The following is a 19,917-nucleotide window of genomic DNA, read 5'->3' as shown; positions in this document are numbered from 1 at the left end:
TGTAAACACAGCCTCACAGCATGGCTGTGATTTATGAGGGATTGCAGAGTGCAGGGGGACCTTAGTGGGGTTTGGGATAGCAACAGAGGCTGGGCTGTATAGGCAGATCCAGCCTCTGTATGCAGATAACATTCTTTAAACACACCTCGGGTTCTCTTTAAAAAAAACGTATTAAAAAAAAGGATCACTTGGTTACTTTTGAAACAATCGTTGCCTTCACGTTTTGTTACAAACAGCGTGTGAGCAAATCAAGAACGAAAAACACGTTTCACCTCTGAGCTGTTGTCTAACATTAGCCAGAAGATGGCGCTGTGAGAAAGAAGTTACGCAGCAGTGTGACGGCTTTTCCTGCCAGCGCTGGGCTGAGCTCTATTAGCCGGTAGTTCCAGTGATTACACGTGGGTTGTGGACTGCCTGACAATATGAAGCCGGTGAGTTCTTTACATGTAACTGCAGCGGTGTGCAGGAAGCTAACTGAGCCAGTCAGTCCCTGAACTGTGCATAATAGTGTGTAAAAGGCTGCTGCAATATAGACTCGAGTCTCCTGTGAGCTGATATCTCTGCCCTATAGTTATGAGTGAACTCAGCACTGCACACTATGGCCAGGCATGCCACCTCTGTTGTAGTTAGGAGTGAGGGCAGCACTGCACACTATGGCCAGGCATGCCACCTCTGTTGTAGTTAGGGGTGAGGGCAGCACTGCACACTATGGCCAGGCATGCCACCTCTGTTGTAGTTAGGGGTGAGGGCAGCACGGCACACTATGGCCAGGCATGCCACCTCTGTTGTAGTTAGGGGTGAGGGCAGCACTGCACACTATGGCCAGGCATGCCACCTCTGTTGTAGTTAGGGGTGAGGGCAGCACTGCACACTGGCCAGGCATGCCACCTCTGTTGTAGTTAGGGGTGAGGGCAGCACTGCACACTATGGCCAGGCATGCCACCTCTGTTGTAGTTAGGGGTGAGGGCAGCACTGCTCACTATGGCCAGGCATGCCACCTCTATTGTAGTTAGGAGTGAGGGCAGCACTGCACACTATGGCCAGGCATGCCACCTCTGTTGTAGTTAGGGGTGAGGGCAGCACTGCTTACTATGGCCAGGCATGCCACCTCTGTTGTAGTTAGGAGTGAGGGCAGCACTGCACACTATGGCCAGGCATGCCACCTCTGTTGTAGTTAGGAGAGAGGGCAGCACTGCACACTATGGCCAGGCATGCCACCTCTGTTGTAGTTAGGGGTGAGGGCAGCACTGCACACTATGGCCAGGCATGCCACCTCTGTTGTAGTTAGGAGTGAGGGCAGCACTGCACACTATGGCCAGGCATGCCACCTCTGTTGTAGTTAGGGGTGAGGGCAGCACTGCACACTATGGCCAGGCATGCCACCTCTGTTGTAGTTAGGGGTGAGGGCAGCACTGCACACTATGGCCAGGCATGCCACCTCTGTTGTAGTTAGGGGTGAGGGCAGCACTGCACACTGGCCATGCATGCCACCTCTATTGTAGTTAGGGGTGAGGGCAGCACTGCACACTATGGCCAGGCATGCCACCTCTGTTGTAGTTAGGGGTGAGGGCAGCACTGCTCACTATGGCCAAGCATGCCACCTCTGTTGTAGTTAGGAGAGAGGGCAGCACTGCACACTATGGCCAGGCATGCCACCTCTGTTGTAGTTAGGGGTGAGGGCAGCACTGCACACTATGGCCAGGCATGCCACCTCTGTTGTAGTTAGGGGTGAGGGCAGCACTGCACACTATGGCCAGGCATGCCATCTCTGTTGTAGTTTGGGGTGAGGGCAGCACTGCACACTATGGCCAGGCATGCCACCTCTGTTGTAGTTAGGGGTGAGGGCAGCATTGCACACTATGGCCAGGCATGCCACCTCTGTTGTAGTTTGGGGTGAGGGCAGCACTGCACACTATGTCCAGGCTTGCCACCTCTGTTGTAGTTAGGAGTGAGGGCAGCACTGCACACTATGTCCAGGCATGCCACCTCTGTTGTAGTTAGGAGTGAGGGCAGCACTGCACACTATGGCCAGGCATGCCACCTCTGTTGTAGTTAGGGGTGAGGGCAGCACTGCACACTATGGCCAGGCATGCCACCTCTGTTGTAGTTAGGGGTGAGGGCAGCACTGCACACTATGGCCAGGCATGCCACCTCTGTTGTAGTTAGGGGTGAGGGCAGCACTGCACACTATGGCCAGGCATGCCACCTCTGTTGTAGTTAGGGGTGAGGGCAGCACTGCACACTATGGCCAGGCATGCCACCTCTGTTGTAGTTTGGGGTGAGGGCAGCACTGCACACTATGGCCAGGCATGCCACCTCTGTTGTAGTTAGGGGTGAGGGCAGCACTGTACACTATGGCCAGGCATGCCACCTCTGTTGTAGTTAGGGGTGAGGGCAGCACTGCACACTATGGCCAGGCATGCCACCTCTGTTGTAGTTAGGGGTGAGGGCAGCACTGCACACTATGGCCAGGCATGCCACCTCTGTTGTAGTTAGGGGTGAGGGCAGCACTGCACACTGGCCAGGCATGCCACCTCTGTTGTAGTTAGGAGTGAGGGCAGCACTGCACACTATGGCCAGGCATGCCACCTCTGTTGTAGTTAGGAGTGAGGGCAGCACTGCACACTATGGCCAGGCATGCCACCTCTGTTGTAGTTAGGGGTGAGGGCAGCACTGCTCACTATGGCCAGGCATGCCACCTCTATTGTAGTTAGGAGTGAGGGCAGCACTGCACACTATGGCCAGGCATGCCACCTCTGTTGTAGTTAGGGGTGAGGGCAGCACTGCTCACTATGGCCAAGCATGCCACCTCTGTTGTAGTTAGGAGAGAGGGCAGCACTGCACACTATGGCCAGGCATGCCACCTCTGTTGTAGTTAGGGGTGAGGGCAGCACTGCACACTATGGCCAGGCATGCCACCTCTGTTGTAGTTAGGGGTGAGGGCAGCACTGCACACTATGGCCAGGCATGCCACCTCTGTTGTAGTTAGGGGTGAGGGCAGCACTGCACACTATGGCCAGGCATGCCACCTCTGTTGTAGTTAGGGGTGAGGGCAGCACTGCACACTATGGCCAGGCATGCCACCTCTGTTGTAGTTTGGGGTGAGGGCAGCACTGCACACTATGGCCAGGCATGCCACCTCTGTTGTAGTTAGGGGTGAGGGCAGCACTGCACACTATGGCCAGGCATGCCACCTCTGTTGTAGTTTGGGGTGAGGGCAGCACTGCACACTATGGCCAGGCATGCCACCTCTGTTGTAGTTAGGGGTGAGGGCAGCACTGCACACTGGCCATGCATGCCACCTCTATTGTAGTTAGGGGTGAGGGCAGCACTGCACACTATGGCCAGGCATGCCACCTCTGTTGTAGTTAGGGGTGAGGGCAGCACTGCTCACTATGGCCAAGCATGCCACCTCTGTTGTAGTTAGGAGAGAGGGCAGCACTGCACACTATGGCCAGGCATGCCACCTCTGTTGTAGTTAGGGGTGAGGGCAGCACTGCACACTATGGCCAGGCATGCCACCTCTGTTGTAGTTAGGGGTGAGGGCAGCACTGCACACTATGGCCAGGCATGCCATCTCTGTTGTAGTTTGGGGTGAGGGCAGCACTGCACACTATGGCCAGGCATGCCACCTCTGTTGTAGTTAGGGGTGAGGGCAGCATTGCACACTATGGCCAGGCATGCCACCTCTGTTGTAGTTTGGGGTGAGGGCAGCACTGCACACTATGTCCAGGCTTGCCACCTCTGTTGTAGTTAGGAGTGAGGGCAGCACTGCACACTATGTCCAGGCATGCCACCTCTGTTGTAGTTAGGAGTGAGGGCAGCACTGCACACTATGGCCAGGCATGCCACCTCTGTTGTAGTTAGGGGTGAGGGCAGCACTGCACACTATGGCCAGGCATGCCACCTCTGTTGTAGTTAGGGGTGAGGGCAGCACTGCACACTATGGCCAGGCATGCCACCTCTGTTGTAGTTAGGGGTGAGGGCAGCACTGCACACTATGGCCAGGCATGCCACCTCTGTTGTAGTTAGGGGTGAGGGCAGCACTGCACACTATGGCCAGGCATGCCACCTCTGTTGTAGTTTGGGGTGAGGGCAGCACTGCACACTATGGCCAGGCATGCCACCTCTGTTGTAGTTAGGGGTGAGGGCAGCACTGTACACTATGGCCAGGCATGCCACCTCTGTTGTAGTTAGGGGTGAGGGCAGCACTGCACACTATGGCCAGGCATGCCACCTCTGTTGTAGTTAGGGGTGAGGGCAGCACTGCACACTATGGCCAGGCATGCCACCTCTGTTGTAGTTAGGGGTGAGGGCAGCACTGCACACTGGCCAGGCATGCCACCTCTGTTGTAGTTAGGAGTGAGGGCAGCACTGCACACTATGGCCAGGCATGCCACCTCTGTTGTAGTTAGGAGTGAGGGCAGCACTGCACACTATGGCCAGGCATGCCACCTCTGTTGTAGTTAGGGGTGAGGGCAGCACTGCTCACTATGGCCAGGCATGCCACCTCTATTGTAGTTAGGAGTGAGGGCAGCACTGCACACTATGGCCAGGCATGCCACCTCTGTTGTAGTTAGGGGTGAGGGCAGCACTGCTCACTATGGCCAAGCATGCCACCTCTGTTGTAGTTAGGAGAGAGGGCAGCACTGCACACTATGGCCAGGCATGCCACCTCTGTTGTAGTTAGGGGTGAGGGCAGCACTGCACACTATGGCCAGGCATGCCACCTCTGTTGTAGTTAGGGGTGAGGGCAGCACTGCACACTATGGCCAGGCATGCCACCTCTGTTGTAGTTAGGGGTGAGGGCAGCACTGCACACTATGGCCAGGCATGCCACCTCTGTTGTAGTTAGGGGTGAGGGCAGCACTGCACACTATGGCCAGGCATGCCACCTCTGTTGTAGTTTGGGGTGAGGGCAGCACTGCACACTATGGCCAGGCATGCCACCTCTGTTGTAGTTAGGGGTGAGGGCAGCACTGCACACTATGGCCAGGCATGCCACCTCTGTTGTAGTTTGGGGTGAGGGCAGCACTGCACACTATGGCCAGGCATGCCACCTCTGTTGTAGTTAGGGGTGAGGGCAGCACTGCACACTATGGCCAGTCATGCCACCTCTGTTGTAGTTAGGGGTGAGGGCAGCACTGCACACTATGGCCAGTCATGCCACCTCTGTTGTAGTTAGGGGTGAGGGCAGCACTGCACACTATGGCCAGGCATGCCACCTCTGTTGTAGTTAGGGGTGAGGGCAGCACTGCACACTATGGCCAGGCATGCCACCTCTGTTGTAGTTAGGGGTGAGGGCAGCACTGCACACTATGGCCAGGCATGCCACCTCTGTTGTAGTTAGGGGTGAGGGCAGCACTGCACACTATGGCCAGGCATGCCACCTCTGTTGTAGTTAGGGGTGAGGGCAGCACTGCACACTATGGCCAGGCATGCCACCTCTGTTGTAGTTAGGGGTGAGGGCAGCACTGCACACTATGGCCAGGCATGCCATCTCTGTTGTAGTTAGGGGTGAGAGCAGCACTGCACACTATGGCCAGGCATGCCACCTCTGTTGTAGTTAGGGGTGAGGGCAGCACTGCACACTATGGCCAGTCATGCCACCTCTGTTGTAGTTAGGGGTGAGGGCAGCACTGCACACTATGGCCAGTCATGCCACCTCTGTTGTAGTTAGGGGTGAGGGCAGCACTGCACACTATGGCCAGGCATGCCACCTCTGTTGTAGTTAGGGGTGAGGGCAGCACTGCACACTATGGCCAGTCATGCCACCTCTGTTGTAGTTAGGGGTGAGGGCAGCACTGCACACTATGGCCAGGCATGCCACCTCTGTTGTAGTTAGGAGAGAGGGCAGCACTGCACACTATGGCCAGGCATGCCACCTCTGTTGTAGTTAGGGGTGAGGGCAGCACTGCACACTATGGCCAGGCATGCCACCTCTGTTGTAGTTAGGAGTGAGGGCAGCACTGCACACTATGGCCAGGCATGCCACCTCTGTTGTAGTTAGGGGTGAGGGCAGCACTGCACACTATGGCCAGGCATGCCACCTCTGTTGTAGTTAGGGGTGAGGGCAGCACTGCACACTATGGCCAGGCATGCCACCTCTGTTGTAGTTAGGGGTGAGGGCAGCACTGCACACTGGCCATGCATGCCACCTCTATTGTAGTTAGGAGTGAGGGCAGCACTGCACACTATGGCCAGGCATGCCACCTCTGTTGTAGTTAGGGGTGAGGGCAGCACTGCTCACTATGGCCAAGCATGCCACCTCTGTTGTAGTTAGGAGAGAGGGCAGCACTGCACACTATGGCCAGGCATGCCACCTCTGTTGTAGTTAGGGGTGAGGGCAGCACCGCACACTATGGCCAGGCATGCCATCTCTGTTGTAGTTTGGGGTGAGGGCAGCACTGCACACTATGGCCAGGCATGCCACCTCTGTTGTAGTTAGGGGTGAGGGCAGCACCGCACACTATGGCCAGGCATGCCATCTCTGTTGTAGTTTGGGGTGAGGGCAGCACTGCACACTATGGCCAGGCATGCCACCTCTGTTGTAGTTAGGGGTGAGGGCAGCACTGCACACTATGGCCAGGCATGCCACCTCTGTTGTAGTTTGGGGTGAGGGCAGCACTGCACACTATGTCCAGGCTTGCCACCTCTGTTGTAGTTAGGAGTGAGGGCAGCACTGCACACTATGTCCAGGCATGCCACCTCTGTTGTAGTTAGGAGTGAGGGCAGCACTGCACACTATGTCCAGGCATGCCACCTCTGTTGTAGTTAGGGGTGAGGGCAGCACTGCACACTATGGCCAAGCATGCCACCTCTGTTGTAGTTAGGAGAGAGGGCAGCACTGCACACTATGGCCAGGCATGCCACCTCTGTTGTAGTTAGGGGTGAGGGCAGCACTGCACACTATGGCCAGGCATGCCACCTCTGTTGTAGTTAGGGGTGAGGGCAGCACTGCACACTATGGCCAGGCATGCCACCTCTGTTGTAGTTTGGGGTGAGGGCAGCACTGCACACTATGGCCAGGCATGCCACCTCTGTTGTAGTTAGGGGTGAGGGCAGCACTGCACACTATGGCCAGGCATGCCACCTCTGTTGTAGTTAGGGGTGAGAGCAGCACTGCACACTATGGCCAGGCATGCCACCTCTGTTGTAGTTAGGAGTGAGGGCAGCACTGCACACTATGTCCAGGCATGCCACCTCTGTTGTAGTTAGGGGTGAGGGCAGCACTGCACACTATGGCCAGGCATGCCACCTCTGTTGTAGTTAGGGGTGAGGGCAGCACTGCACACTATGGCCAGGCATGCCACCTCTGTTGTAGTTAGGGGTGAGGGCAGCACTGCACACTATGGCCAGGCATGCCACCTCTGTTGTAGTTAGGGGTGAGAGCAGCACTGCACACTATGGCCAGGCATGCCACCTCTGTTGTAGTTAGGAGTGAGGGCAGCACTGCACACTATGGCCAGGCATGCCACCTCTGTTGTAGTTAGGGGTGAGGGCAGCACTGCACACTATGGCCAGGCATGCCACCTCTGTTGTAGTTAGGGGTGAGGGCAGCACTGCACACTATGGCCAGGCATGCCACCTCTGTTGTAGTTAGGGGTGAGGGCAGCACTGCACACTAAGGCCAGGCATGCCACCTCTGTTGTAGTTAGGGGTGAGGGCAGCACTGCACACTATGGCCAGGCATGCCACCTCTGTTGTAGTTAGGGGTGAGGGCAGCACTGCACACTATGGCCAGGCATGCCCCCTCTGTTGTACTTCTGATTCGTGAGGGCAGCACTGCACACTTTGGCCAGTCATTTAATATGCTTGGGAAGCTAAGGAGAGCTGCAGTCACTTTGAGCACGGGATCTGGAGTGTTAGGAAATCCTGCCAAGGGACTTCATACTGGTTAGGTTACGGTTCCCAGTCCGGTCTCCTAACTCCAGGTGCTTTCATGTGGCTCTAAACTCTTGAAAAAGACAAGAAAAGCAGAGAAATGCACTCTGTATGTATTTAGAGAATTTAACCTGTCTAATTCCCCCTCATCTGTTACTAATCACCACTGTAATTCGATCTCTCAGCTGTGTCAGCCTAGGAATCTCCTCTACCATGACAGAGCAGCTAATTTGTAAACACAGGATGTTAACAATGTGTCTGCTTCCATGAAAGCAGCAAGTAGACACGCTGAAGATTTATTGCAGGATTTGTTTCAGCTGTAATAAATGTTTTTCTTTAAAGGTTATAATGCTATCGTGTATATTTTACAGCAGAAGGGAAGTTCTGAGTTCAGATCCGCTTTAAAGTACACCTGAATTGAGAGGGATATGGAGGCTGACATATTTATGTCCTTTTACACAATGCAGTTTGGTTGCAGTAGTGACTGAATCACATACCTGAAACAAGTATGTGGCTGATCCAGTCAGACTTCAGTCAGAAACCTCAAATCTGCAAGCTTGTTCAGGGTCAATGGCTAACGAACTTGGTCCCATAAGTTGATCGCAAATGCTACAAGATGTTGGGCCGACTTGCTCGATCCGGTGCGCAGCGGTAACAGTGTGCAATTTTGGGCCGATTGATGAATGCGACAAAAAACCCCAGCACTGCTTACCTTTTTTTTTTAAAGTTAATTTTTATTATCAGCACTGCTTACCTTAATGTTAAATGTCCCCCAGGTGCCCATTGCAAGTGATCTATTACCTGTCCACGGCCTCCGCTTGTCCTCTGCTGCCTCCGGGATTCCTCCGTTCTGCATACAGGTGTGCCACACGTGGTTGCCTAGTAACGGTGCGCGTGTTTGACGTCACACATGCCACATTACTAGGCAACCACGTGGTGTGCGTGTATAGCGGAGGCCGTGTACAGGTAATGTATCACTTGCACTGGGCACCAGGGGGACATTTAAGAGGCGAGGCGGTGGATGAGGCCAATTCTAGATTGATTTCAGCATGAAATTGGTCAGGAATTGGTCTGTGGTTTATGGACAAGCTGACAAATCTCTTTTTGATCAGAGAGATGTGTCTCTTGGTCCAATCTGCATATCATCGCTACATATATTGCTACCTTAAAGAGGATCTGTATCTAAAAAAAATGCCCCTGGGGGTACCCGCCTCAGTAGGGGGATCTTATCGAGGCTTCCCCGGTCCTCCTCTGTCCCATGGTGGCAGCGATCGAGCTCCCCGAACGGCGGGGATGTAAATATTTACCTTCCCGGCTCCGGCGCAGTGGCGGCATTCGGCTTGAAAATAGTTGGAAATGGCTTATCCCAATCAGGTCCACTCTACTATGCAGGCGCAAGTGTGCATTCAGTGGGCTGCAGCGAGACCCCCGTGGGACACAGGGGGACGGGGGAAGTCTCTTTAGGATCCAGAGGCTTCCCCCTACTGAGGTGAGTATCCCCCAGGGGAACTTTTTTTTTTCAATATAGAATCTCTTTAAAGGGGCCCATACACCTAACGATTTTCATGCCGATATCGAATCTGCTGTGAAATTGTTGCGCAAACGCTGACAGAACGATCGATTTCCGTCCGAAATAAATCGTTCCCGTCGACTCCCGTCATTCCGTCCATGCGGAAGATTTTGCTTGATCGTCGGCGGGTCGGGAGTGTGCCAATAGCGGTGTTCTAATGCCCGACGCAATACAGCTGCAGTACATTACCTGATCTGGTTGGCGCGAGTCCCTCTCCTCTTCCTCCGCTCTTCTCAGCGCTGGGCTCCAAGTCCGGCTGGCTTCACTGAACTTCCTGTCCCGGCAGGAAGTTTAAACAGTAGAGTGCCCTCTACTGTTTAAACTTCCCACGGACAGGAAGTTCAGTGAAGCTGGAGCCAAGCGCGGAGAAGAGGAGATCGGGGACTCGCGTCGGCCGGATCAGGTAATGTATGCGGGGGGGGGATGGGGGAGGGCGGCAGCTTCACAGATTGTGATCGGTTTCAGGCTGAAATTGATTCACAATCTGTTTGCAGTAAAGGTAGCCATATGATCCCTCTCTGATCAGATTCGATCAGAGAGGGATCTATCTGTTGGTCGATCTGATGACAAATCGACCAGTGTATGGCCACCTTAAGAGTTTTAGAGACAGAAGCTCAAGAGGACAGCCAGGCAATCTGAATTGTTTAAAAGTAAAAAAGTGTCAGCCACCATTTCCCTCTCAGTTCAGAGGTACTGTAAAGGTGCCTATACATCAGAGAGATCTGTTGGGCGCCATAAACCACAAGCCGATTCCTGATACATTTCAACATGAAGTCTTTTGGGAATCGGCCTCATGACATCACCTCCCTGTCTGAAGTCTCTGTATCCTTGTCCCCCCAGAGCCCCCACCCCCGCTTGTGTGATATCACACATTGCCGCGCACATAGGCCCAGCATCTTGCAGCATGTCCCATCAATACACGCAACCAATGTCAGCCTGAAATTGGTCACAGCGTCAATTGGGCATGATTTTGGAGGTGGCGAATTTCATCCGAATTGACAATTATTATTGAATTCTATAGTCGATCGGCCACTAAATCGGTATGGCCTCCTTAATGCTGACCATACACTGGTCGATTATAGGAGAATGGATTGACCTATCAATTCTTAGAATCGATTCAAATGAAAAATATCGATCGAACATGAATAGACTTTTTTTTTTTTTTGCCCATACACTATGGTCGATTTTTGTTCCATTTTTTTCCACCTTTAATTGATCGGAGGCTATATTCGACTACAAAATAAGCACCCTGATGAATCGGATTGAGTAAAGGTTGATCGAATACACAATGAGAAGCTCTCAATTCTTGTTCCATCGATTGAAATAACCCGACGTACTCGATTAATTCATTGTAAAAATGTTATCATGCTGACAACTCGATTTTTGATCCATTGGATTAATTTATTGGTTATAATACTCCATCGAAGCAAAAAATTGGCCAGTGTATGGCCACCTTAACCAGCCGGGCGGTATGGACGAGCTCAGCTCGTCCATCACCGCCGGAGGCTGCCGCTCAGGCCCTGCTGGGCCGATTTTCATGAAATAAAAAGCAACACAAGCAGCCGGCACTTTGCCAGCCGCGTGTGCTACCTGATCGCCGCCGCAGCGCGGCGAAAGAGGGTCCCCCCAGCCGCCCGAGCCCAGAGTAGCCGGAACAAACAGTTCCGGCCAGCGCTAAGGGCTGGATCGGAGGCGGCTGACGTCCATGACGTCACTCCGCTCGTCGCCATGGCGACGAGGTAAGCAAAACAAGGAAGACCGCTCATTGCGGTCTTCCTTGTTAATTCTGATCGCCGGAGCGCCCTCTAGTGGGCTTTCATGCAGCCAACTTTCAGTTGGCTGCATGGAATAGTTTTTTTTTAATACAAAAAAAACCCTCCCGCAGCCGCCCTGGCGATCTTAATAGAACGCCAGGGTGGTTAAGTCCCACAGAAGATAAGCACTTTACAAATGGTAGCATTGTTTACGTGATACTCTTCTTACTTGCACTGACAGTTAAGGTGGCCATATACTCCTCTATTTTCTTATTCGATTCATCTGCTGGGAATCTATTCTTCAAAATGTCAGATCGTTTAATTTTGGATCCATTTTAATCAATCAGCAATTGGAAGAATTGATTGGACAGGATGGAAAATGTAAACCGGGGGTGGGGCAACAGCATTGGCAGATCGATGGCCTATAGCTTTGCACAGCATCGAACAGTGCAGCTCTGCAGTTTGATCAATTTTTCAATAGATTTTCTGCTGGAATGGTAGGAATCAATTCCCTTTGAAAAGGTATCGTTTTCATTTTGGGAAAATTGGGTGAAAATCTATAGGTGTATGGACAGCTTTATAGATTTCTACCCAATGTTCCAAAACAATCGATTCCTTTCTAAAAAGAATCAATTCAGACAAAATTGATTCCAACCACACACTGCACACCTTTCTCCAATAAATTCCAGCAGGTAAGTAATCTATTGTAAATCGATCAAACTGCTGAGTAGCACTGTTCCATGCTGTGCAAAGCTATAGACCATCGATCTGCCAATGCTCTTGACCTGATTGTTGGTTTTAAATTTTCCATCCTCTCCAATCCAAACTTTCGATCGATTTTTAGTCAAAATCATTCAAAAAGCGATCGATTTGACATTTTGGGGAATCCATTGCCAGCAGATGAATTGAATCTTCAAGAAATCGAATGAGAAAATCGATGAGTGTATGGCCACTTTAGCAGTACAAGTAACAGGAATATTGAGAACAGTTGCCATTCCTTCGTAAAACAAGTGTACTAATGCAGCTACCATCCTCTAACTTTACTTATGCAGAGAAGACATCGGAAACAAGCGCCCAGCTTCCGCAAGCTGCTGAAGACCAGCAAGCTCAAGCTTGAGAATAAGCTAAAAAACAAGCAGTACAAGCAGGAGAGCACAGCCAAGAAGTTCAGGAAAGAGCAGAAGAAGCTTCGGGAAGCCGTGCGAGATGTCAGCTCCAAAAGACCTTTTCCCCTGGAAACTGTGCAGAAGAAACAGCCAGGTACCGTCACAAGCATGCCCTTCATTCTTATTGCTGACATGGCTCAGACAGAATCCTGAGGATCAGCTCCTCAGGATGAACCACTTTACAGATCGCCTGCATTGTACCAGTGGGCATGTAAAACAAACCAGGATTTCCTATGGGCCCGTTTACACTAAGTCCATTTTCACCAGATACTGGGTTTATTGTTCCTGTCTTGCACGATTTTTATATAAAGCAGATGCGTTTTCATATACCTGATATATGGTACACTGCTGTTGCTTAGACGGTCAGAAAACCTTAAAAAGAGAATCTGTAAGGAAAAAAATGCCCCTATGGGGGTACTTGCCTCGGGAGGGGGAAGGCTCAGGATCCTAATGAGGCTTCCCCCGTCCTCTTCACCCTCCGGGATCCAGCGCTGGTAGCCCGCGAAAATCCACTTACAAGCTTACCTTTGGGATCCAGTGCATGCGCAGTACCATCTTCCCTCTCGAGCTCCTGTGGAAATAGCCAAGCCCGATCTGGTCCGCTGTACTCCGCAGGCACGAGAGCGGACCCAATCGGGCTCGGCTATTTATGCCGGAGCCAGAGGGGGGAGATGGTACTGCGCCACTGCTGGATGGCAAAGGTAAATATTGCCGGATGGGGGTCTGAGTGCTGGATCCGCGCTGCACAGGAGGAAGGGGGAAGACTCCTTCAGGTCATTAGGTCCAGAGTCTTCCTCCTCCTGAGGTGAGTACTCCCCATGGACTAAAGGATCAGTATCGCGTAAAGTGTAAAATACATGTCTACTAGAAATACATTTCTCCCAGATTAAAATGCATTATAAATTGCCTTTCTCCCATGCTGCTTTCTCTTACAGTCAGCACTAAAAATCTGGCAGATCTGACAAGCTTTGGACTAGTCCTCTTCATGGGCAATTTTCTTGGTTTTCTTTTTTCGGTTGGCTAGTCCTGTGCAAACAAGTAGGCAGGCTGGCTGGCATCTCTGTATAGACATTTTCTAGGGAGTGCTTATCTAAAAAATAAAGGAGATACTGTGAATCCCTGATGAGGACTATCAGAGCTATCAGATTTTTACTGCCTACTGTAAGTGACAGCAACATGGGAGAAAAGTAATTTATAGTGGATTTTACTCTCGGATACATGTACTTCTTAACCTCCTTGGTGGTAATCCCGACCTCTGCTCAGTGTAGCCGCCGGAGGCTGTATGCAGAGCAATGCTGAGCGTATCTACATGCCTCCCGGGGATCCCGACGTCGGCTGGCATTCTTCTTTCTCTCCTTCTTGCTGGCGAAATTGCCAGCTGTCGTCATGACGACAACCGGCAATTTCACTTTAGAGTTGCAGCGCCACCCGGAGGATGGAGGCATAACTGCAGCGCTGGAGCCAGGGAGGTGAGTGATTGAAGAACTGCTGCAGATCTCCCTGGCAGCATGATTTTTTTCTAGGTCTTAGGGTCTGAAAGGGTGCAAAAAAATTGCACCGCTTTTAGATCCTAAGATCTGGAAAGAATCAAACCGCCAAGGGGGTTAAAGGACATCCGAGGTGAAAATAAACTGATGAGAAATACAATTGTATCTATTCTCAGTCTCCTAAAATAAGTTTTGTTTAGATACCCCACAGTTTTTTTTTATATTTAAATCTAGTTTTTAAGTTTTTACTGTTTCATTGTCTCTGCTCAATTACACTTTCATTGAAGTATGCTAGAGCTCAAATCTATGAATTATTAACTCTTTTTTTAAATCTATGTTCTGCTTTCTGCCATTTACTGACAGGAAAGTGTTTTATGGCTGTAATTACTTATCAGGGTTATGCTATAGTCTGACCCAATCTGACCTGTCCCAACCCGGGCAGAACCTGCCACTTGCATTCCTGATGTTTAACTTTTTCTGTCAGGAAAAGGAAAAAAAAAAAGGGACACAGCATAGTTATTTGTGTGCTTGGCACTGTACTTACACATGTCTATCTCATCATGTCACCTTGGTTGACCTTTAAAAGTATGTGCACAGGTTGTTTAAAATTGTACTATTTTTCAGAATAGTGGTCCTAAAGTCATTTAAACTCCCTGAACTAAAGTACCTCTTTTTAGGTACATCAACCTTTAGAGCATTCCCGGTGTGTAAAGATGTTTACTTTTAATGCAGAGAGCAGTACAAGTTCATAGTGCTTTGCTAATCCCTGGGCAAATGTAGTCATTGCTCGCCGGAAGCTCTCTGCCTAGTCTCTTCACTTTACTCCCCCTCTGCTGAAGTGACTCAGCCATTGCCATGGTGACATGTCTATTCATCAGAGGAGGGAGGGAGAGCAGAGTGAAGAGAGCAGGTAGAGAGCTCCTAGCTGGCAGTGATTACATTTTCCAATTAGCAGAGCGCTTTGCTTTGCATTGAAATTAAACGTTTTTATACACAGGCTGTGTGTGTGTGTGCGTGCGTGCGTGCGTGTGTGTGTATATATATATATATATATATATATATATATATATATATATATATATATATATATATATATATATATATATATATATATATATATATATATATATATATATATATATATAGTCCAGGGGGTGTCAGCAGCTATCACAGGCTGGAGGTAAACGGTGCACGCAACTGGGGGTGCCCAAACCCCTAAATTCATACAAAAAAAGCACGTGGAGTTGCAGCACACAGCTCTTTTATTTAGAGCAAATAAATTCACAATCAGCACTGTGTCAGGGAGAGGCAGTTAAGGCGCCAACACATGACCTTTAGGCGCCAAAACTGGATAAGAAATGGCAGTTTGGGCACCAAAACCTGACCTTGCCCCAGGCACAATTTGGTTTACATCCGTCCCTGACCTTAGTGTAAGTTCTTTTATTTTAATTTAGTTAGTTTAACCCCACTTTAATGTTCATTGCTTGAACGAAAAATAAGTAAGTTTGGGATTTTTTTTTTTCCTTTTGCATTGTACAAGTTGTTTCACCACTTATCAAGTGGCTGTCTCATCAGTACTAGTGGAGAACGATATCTGAAATGCTAAAAGGGTTTGTTGTCGCAGAACTTGTTGTGCTGTAAATTCTTTGGAAGGCTTTGCGCTCGCGCTCGCGCTCGCTAGCTCGCTCGCAGAGGATTTACAAACTGTAAGCAGAAGTCCACTGTTATTGTCTCTCACTGCCCCCTAGTGACAAGTGGCCATAAATACACATTACAGCAGTACTAATTAGAAGCAGGAAAATTTAATAAATAAGAAATAAAAAAGTGCTAATATAAATTGGCTTGGAGCACTTGCAAGCCTCTAAATAAATTGGCTGCTAAAGGGTCAGGCTGGTTTCACACTAGAAACCAGTGTTGGTGGTGTGCCGCGCCCAATGCACCGCATCACACCATCAAAAACAGGCCTGCAGGGAACACGGCGGTATTGCACGGAGTTCCCTGTCTGGCCACCGGCCAAACATGAAGTGATGTACGCTTGCTATCACTTCCTGCTTGGGGTATGCGGAAGCGTATCATTAAAATACGCATGTGCGCCGTAATGTCGCATTGGTAAAAACTCCACGCATTGCCATAGACTTACATGACTTCGGGCCGACGCAGTGCCGCAGGGTTAACGTAGTTTTGGACCTGCATCAGGGATGCGTTGAAACCGTTACTTCCGTTGCGTCGCGCCATACTGCAGAAGTTTGAAGGTCTCCATAGACTTTCATTGCACGGCGGTTGGGTGTGGTAAAAATACCTCACTGCCTTGGTGTGAAAAGGCCCTAAAAGTAACTGACATCCTTACCATGTCTGTTTTTTATTTCTCTTTCCTCTTGCTGATTTCTGCTACTTTTTATTTTTTTATTTTTTTTATTTATAATCTTCCTGCCTGCTGACTAGTTAACGACGACTGAAGTGAGGGGGATATGGAGGCTGCCATATTAAATTTCCTTTTAAGCAATACCAGTTGCCTGGTTATCCTGCTGATCCTCTGCCTTCAATACTTTTAGCCACAGCCCCTGAACAAGCATATGCAGATCAAGGGTTTCTGACATTGTCAGATCTGAAAAGACTAGCTGCATGCTTGTTTGTGGTGGTATTCAGACACTACTGCAGCCAAATAAACCAGCAAGGATTGCAAGGCAACTGGTATAGTTTAAACAGAAATAAATATGGCAGCCTCCACATACTTCTCACTTCAGTTGTCATTTAAATGTTGAAAGCTTATATCAGTCCTGAGTTACAGTTTCTATGTAAGCTGGAAGTATGGATAAAACTGAATTAGCTATTCATTTCTGTACAAGATGTGGACTATTGTAGATTTAGCATAGTGTGTTTCCCTCATCTGTCTTATTTGAAAACCATTTTTCCTTGAGCAAGGTGTACTTATATCTGCTTCATTCCTATTAGCTGTTGAAGAGCATGAGCTGGATGAGGAGTCGCTGCCTCTGGACATGTTGGATGAAGATGATTTGCAGCTTATGCGGGAGATGGCTCAGAGAGCTTCCTTCCTCACCAGAGACCTTTCCTCCAGGTACGGCCCACACTGGCTTCCTGTGGCTGAGGAGTATTGCTGTGACTGGTTTCGGATCCAGTATGGTGTGAACCTTCTCAGCCTGCCCTCTCTGTTTTGTGATAGGCCTGATGATGTCAAATTAAACTTTTGGGAACCACGGACTGTGAATCAACGTCCAGCAGGTGGTGCTACCATTCTGACTGGACATTGATTCAATGTCCGCGCTAAAGAACCGTCCCGACGCGATCGTGCGCACCCAAGAGGGGAGATTAAGCTGTCATATGACATCTTAATCTCCCCTCAGTGATCAGCAGCCATCGCGTATGGCTGCTGATCACGTGATCACTACGATCGCCATCGGATCGTAGTGATCACTTTGACAGCGGCGGCGGCGGCAGGGGGGAAAAGAAGAGGATCCACTCACCTCCCTGCTGTTCCAGCGACGATCGGTGCCACCCTCTGCTCTGGCCGGCATCTCTGCTCCGTCTGTCGTCATCAAGCCGCGACCCGACCTGAGCGTCATTTGGAGCGGAGATGCCGGCTGGAGAAGAAGGGGGCTATTGCGGCTCATCGCTGGCGCCTGGAAGGTGAGTGATGGCTGCTGGCGTAAGGTGGGGGACACTTGCCACCATGAGGGGGGCACTGCCCAGCCAGCCACAGACGGGATCCGCCCCCCCCCCCCCCCTCAAGCCCAACCCCCCCCCCCCCCCCCCCAACGCACACACTTTCCTCCACCGCAAAATGCTTGGTCCTTAAGGGGGGGTTACGCAGCCGGTCCCAAAGTGGTTAAAAAGGCCCACTAGGGGCTCCCGTAGTGTTGGTCATTTAGGAATGCCGCTAAGTTAGTTGCAGCATATGCAGTAATGTTATACTGTATTCTGATTTGTATTTTTGCATCTTGTAGTGTGTGGCATAGACTTTTTTTTTTTTTTCAGTTAAATAGCTTTATTTATAACATTGCATCATACTGTCGCAGTGCCAGCTTAGAATCCACACTGTCTTTTAAAGAGAAACTCAGACCAACAATTGAACTTTATCCCAATCAGTAGCTGATACCCCCTTTTACATGAGACATCTATTCCTTTTCACAAACAGACCATCAGGAGGCGCAGTATTACTGATATTGTGGTGAAACCCCTCCCACAAGAAACCCCTCCCACAAGAAAAGTTCACACTTTTGGCAGTTCCCTGTCTGTGAACCTTGTTGCATTGTGGAAAATAGCTGTTTACAGCTGTTTCCAACTGCCAAAAACCATTCAGCAGCTACATCACCTGCCAACAGTAAAATGTTCACTGGAGTTCCTCTTTAAAGAAAACCTGAACTGAAAATTAAAAGTCAAAAAGGGCATACACAAGTCATACTTGCCTTCCATGTAGTCTACTCTTCAGTGCCTTTCTCCTGTTCCGCATCCTGATTGTTCACTGTGATCAAGGGAATTTTCCGTCCTCCATTTTGAAAATGGCCATTACCCCATAACAGCTTTCTGATCAGCACACAGTTAAACTGTAACATCGCCCACTTGAGCCATAGGGAAACATAGACATTACCTGGTACATCAGTTTTCCTCTCAGCTATAACTGACAGCAACTGGTATATTTCAGATCTGACAAAATATTGTCAGAACTGGAAGGGATCATTGTCAGAAAAAAATGGTGAGCTTCTGAGAGGAACTGATGGCAAGGTAACTATGTAATGTTCATTTGAAGTTACCTCATGTGTTTATTTTAAATATTTTTACTCAGTACAGGTTCTCTTTAAAGAGGAACTCCAGTGAAAATAATGTAGTAAAAAAAAGTGCTTCATTTTTTTGTATAAATGATTGTCAGTGTTTGCTCATTGTAAAATCTTTCCTCTCCCCGATTTACATTCTGACATTTATTACATGGTGACATTTTTACTGTGGGCAGGTTATGTAGCTGCTCCTAGCTGTTTTGGCTGTTAGAGACAGCTGTAAACAGCTACCGTATTTTTCGGAATATAAGACGCTCTGGAATATAAGCCACACCTAGGTTTAGAGGGCAAAAATCTGGGGGAAAAAATGTATACAGTATATACTAAACCGGGTGCGTCCATATTCCAGGAGCGTATTGTTCAGTACATGTTCTCCCCATTGTCTTCGTGTGTCCACTATGTGTCCCTTTCTGTCCCCCTGTGTGTGGCATCCCTTCCTGCCACCTTGTGTGATCCTCTTGCCCCATGTGTCCCCTCATGTCCTGTGTGTCTCCTCCAGCCCCCCTCTGTGGTCCTCCAGGCCCCTTGTGTCCCCTCCTGCCCCCCTTGTGTGTGTTTGTGTCCCCTTCACCCCCCCTGTGTGGTCCTCCAGTCCCTGTGTCCCCCTCATGTTCTCCTGTGTGTGCCCCCTCCTGTGCATGTCCATGTGTGTCCCCCCCCCCCCCCCATGTCGAGCTCTCCCCGGTAACAATAACTGCAGAGCAACTCACCTTTCTATGGATTCCAGCGCTGTGTAGTCTGCTGTGTGGTCCTCTGCCTCCAGCATGTCAGCTACACCTGTAAATGAAAAGTTAGCGCAGAGACGCTCACCTACTCAGCGGCGGCGGCACGATCTGCAGACATTTCGGTCCCGGGAGGCTTCCCCTAGTGACGGCTCCTGCTAATGACTCATTGAGTCATGGGGAATGACTCATTGAATCATTCACAGGAGCCGTCTCTAGGGGAAGCTGCACGCTCCCCCTAGTGATGGCTCCTGTTAATGATTCAATGAGTCATTCCCCATGACTCAATGAGTCATTAGCAGGAGCCGTCACTAGGGGAAGCCTCCCGGGACGAGATGTCTGCAGATCGTGCTGCCACCGCTGCGGCTGCCGCTGAGTAGGTGAGCGTCTCTGCGCTAACTTTTCATTTACAGGTGTAGCTGACATGCTGGAGGCGGAGGACCACACAGCAGACCACACAGCGCTGGAATCCATAGAAAGGTGAGTTGCTCTGCAGTTATTGTTACCGGGTAGCGGACCGGCAGACCACACAGGGGGACAAGGC

General features: G+C 50.1%; 1 protein-coding gene across 1 annotated transcript in view; it reads left to right on the top strand.

Moving 5' to 3' along the window:
• The first annotated feature begins 384 nt into the window (after positions 1-384).
• NOC3L (NOC3 like DNA replication regulator) overlaps positions 385-19,917 on the top strand; it is a 133,956-nt gene continuing 114,423 nt past the window's right edge. The window contains exons 1-3 of the mRNA XM_068258071.1: positions 385-431; positions 12,261-12,468; positions 16,814-16,937. Coding sequence (XP_068114172.1) covers positions 423-431; positions 12,261-12,468; positions 16,814-16,937 — 341 coding nt within the window. The 5' untranslated portion in view covers positions 385-422. The remainder of the gene's footprint in view (positions 432-12,260; positions 12,469-16,813; positions 16,938-19,917) is intronic.

This window comes from Hyperolius riggenbachi, chromosome 10, assembly GCF_040937935.1.
Source record: "Hyperolius riggenbachi isolate aHypRig1 chromosome 10, aHypRig1.pri, whole genome shotgun sequence".
NCBI lineage: Eukaryota > Metazoa > Chordata > Amphibia > Anura > Hyperoliidae > Hyperolius > Hyperolius riggenbachi.
The sequence above is the reverse complement of the archived record's forward strand: the minus strand, read 5'-3'. Positions and strand labels throughout refer to the sequence as shown.